This window comes from Quercus lobata, chromosome 11 (assembly GCF_001633185.2).
Source record: "Quercus lobata isolate SW786 chromosome 11, ValleyOak3.0 Primary Assembly, whole genome shotgun sequence".
In the NCBI taxonomy this organism is placed as follows: domain Eukaryota; kingdom Viridiplantae; phylum Streptophyta; class Magnoliopsida; order Fagales; family Fagaceae; genus Quercus; species Quercus lobata.
Window position 1 is genome coordinate 19,059,207 of NC_044914.1, and position 2,028 is coordinate 19,061,234.

The following is a 2,028-nucleotide window of genomic DNA, read 5'->3' on the forward strand; positions in this document are numbered from 1 at the left end:
AATCAAGATTTATGATATTTAGGGTATAATCTCAAACTACATTATGAAGAATGATTGAGTTTATTTATTTGTTATTCAAATTGGTTTGTATGAAAACTATTGAGTTTTTAATTTTGATTTAAGAGTGAAAAATTAGGTAGGTCGGATCTGGTTGACTAAATTGGTTAATCCACTAACATTGGGCCATGAATTTAAACTGTTAAAAATCGCAAAGCACAATTAAGTGGAGCCCAATTCAGCAAACAAGTATATATATAACACATGGTTTAGGCCAGTGGCAGTTTCGTAATAAGTCAGCATAAAGAGAAAGCCAATAACCATAACTAACCATAACTAACTATATAACAGAATCCACACCCGCGAAACTCAACAAAATCAAAAATAGTACACTCTAATTCTCAAGAATTGCAAAAATGGCGACCAAGATCGTGACTCTGACTCTGACTCTGGGCGTGGTGATTCTGCTACTGTCACTCCCCGGCGGCGTCAAACCCGTCCACTGCATCTCTAGCGGCGACATGGAGTCGATGCTTTCCGCCTTGAGAGCCCGCGGCTACAACCTCTTCTCCAACGCCATCGCCACCTCCGACCTCCAGTTAGACCTCCTCTGCACCCATTCCAACTCCAACTCCAACGACAACGCTTCCAACGACAACGACGACTACTTCTTCACCATTTTCGCTCCCACCGACTCCGCTCTCTTCGCTCTCGACATGACTCAAACGGCGCCGTTTTTCACCGACACGCTCCGCCTCCACGTCGTCCCTAAGCGGCTCTCCTTCTCTCAGCTCCAGCGGCTTTCCTCCGCTAACCTCCGTACTCTCCTCCCCTCCCGTGATCTCCACGTCACCACCAGGCATCTTTCTCCTCCTCCTCCTCCTCCTCGGAATCATCATAATCGTCGCCGCCGTGTCGTTGTCGTCTCCGTCGACGAAATCGAAGTCGTTTTTCCAGGAGTGTACTACGGCCGATACGTCGCCGTTCACGGCCTCAACGGAATTCTCACTCTCCGTGGACCTCCTCAGTACTCCTCCTCGTCTCCGGTCCGTTCGGTTCTCCCTCAGCGAACCAACATTTGCTCCAACAGTAACCGTACTGCGCCGCCGCCGCCACAACAACCACCGCAAGACTTTTGCGGTTATTCTCCGGCTAATTCGCCTTCGTATCTTGGCGTTTCGCCAGGTCTTGCTCCGACGATCCAGTCACCGGAGAGTGAGAATACGGCGTCGCCTTCTCCGTCGATCGGCAATTATGGTCAGGATGATCAAGATCATCAACTCGGAGAATTATATGGTCCATTGGATGGTGAGATTTTGGAGCCCAGCCACGTCAGCGGGTCGGAGTTGTTATTCTTTGAATCACGCACATAATGTGGGTCCTACGTCCTACGTGGATAACACAAGCATTCTTTTCTTCCTTTGGTTTTGTATTTTTGGATTTCGCAATTTCAGATTTTAGAAATGAAAACGGAGACATGTCTTGTTTCGTGTACGTATCCATTCCGATCCCCTGTAATTTTCACCTATGATTTACTTGTTAGTTTCTTCTACTACTATGCCTATTTCATTTGTAGCCATATATGATATACCATAACAATTTAGTGTACTCAACCCAAAAAGAAAATACTAGTGGAGAGTAATTGACTAAAAGAAAAGTCACGAATCAAATTTTCTTTTAAAATTACTTCCAACTCATCATCATTATGTGACAAGTTATAAAACGATTCACATGAATATACATTTTTAGTTACAATATTTTTTATTGAGTTACGTAACTTGTTTAAATAATATGTATAGACAGTTTTATAAATTATCATGTAGTGGATTGAAGCGTTTTTTTTTTTTTTTCAAAACAATTCGGAGGAAAACTTTTTTTTGACCTTGTTTGATTTTGGATCACAACCAGTTTATAATCCAAAAGCATAATGAGAAATGCAAAAGGAAAAAAATTGGAAGTAAAGATAAAAGAAAGCAAGGATAAAAGGGAGCAAGACACAGAAGTTGTAAATAAGAAAAGATGAAAACGGGC

The 2,028-nt window shown here is 42.7% G+C and overlaps 1 protein-coding gene across 1 annotated transcript; it reads left to right on the forward strand.

Moving 5' to 3' along the window:
- The first annotated feature begins 350 nt into the window (after nt 1-350).
- Nucleotides 351-1,552, forward strand: LOC115966239 (fasciclin-like arabinogalactan protein 19). Its single transcript, XM_031085492.1, has one exon. The coding sequence runs from the start codon at nt 414-416 to the stop codon at nt 1,368-1,370; it is 957 nt and encodes a 318-aa protein (XP_030941352.1). The 5' UTR covers nt 351-413; the 3' UTR covers nt 1,371-1,552.
- The last annotated feature ends 476 nt before the right edge of the window (nt 1,553-2,028 follow it).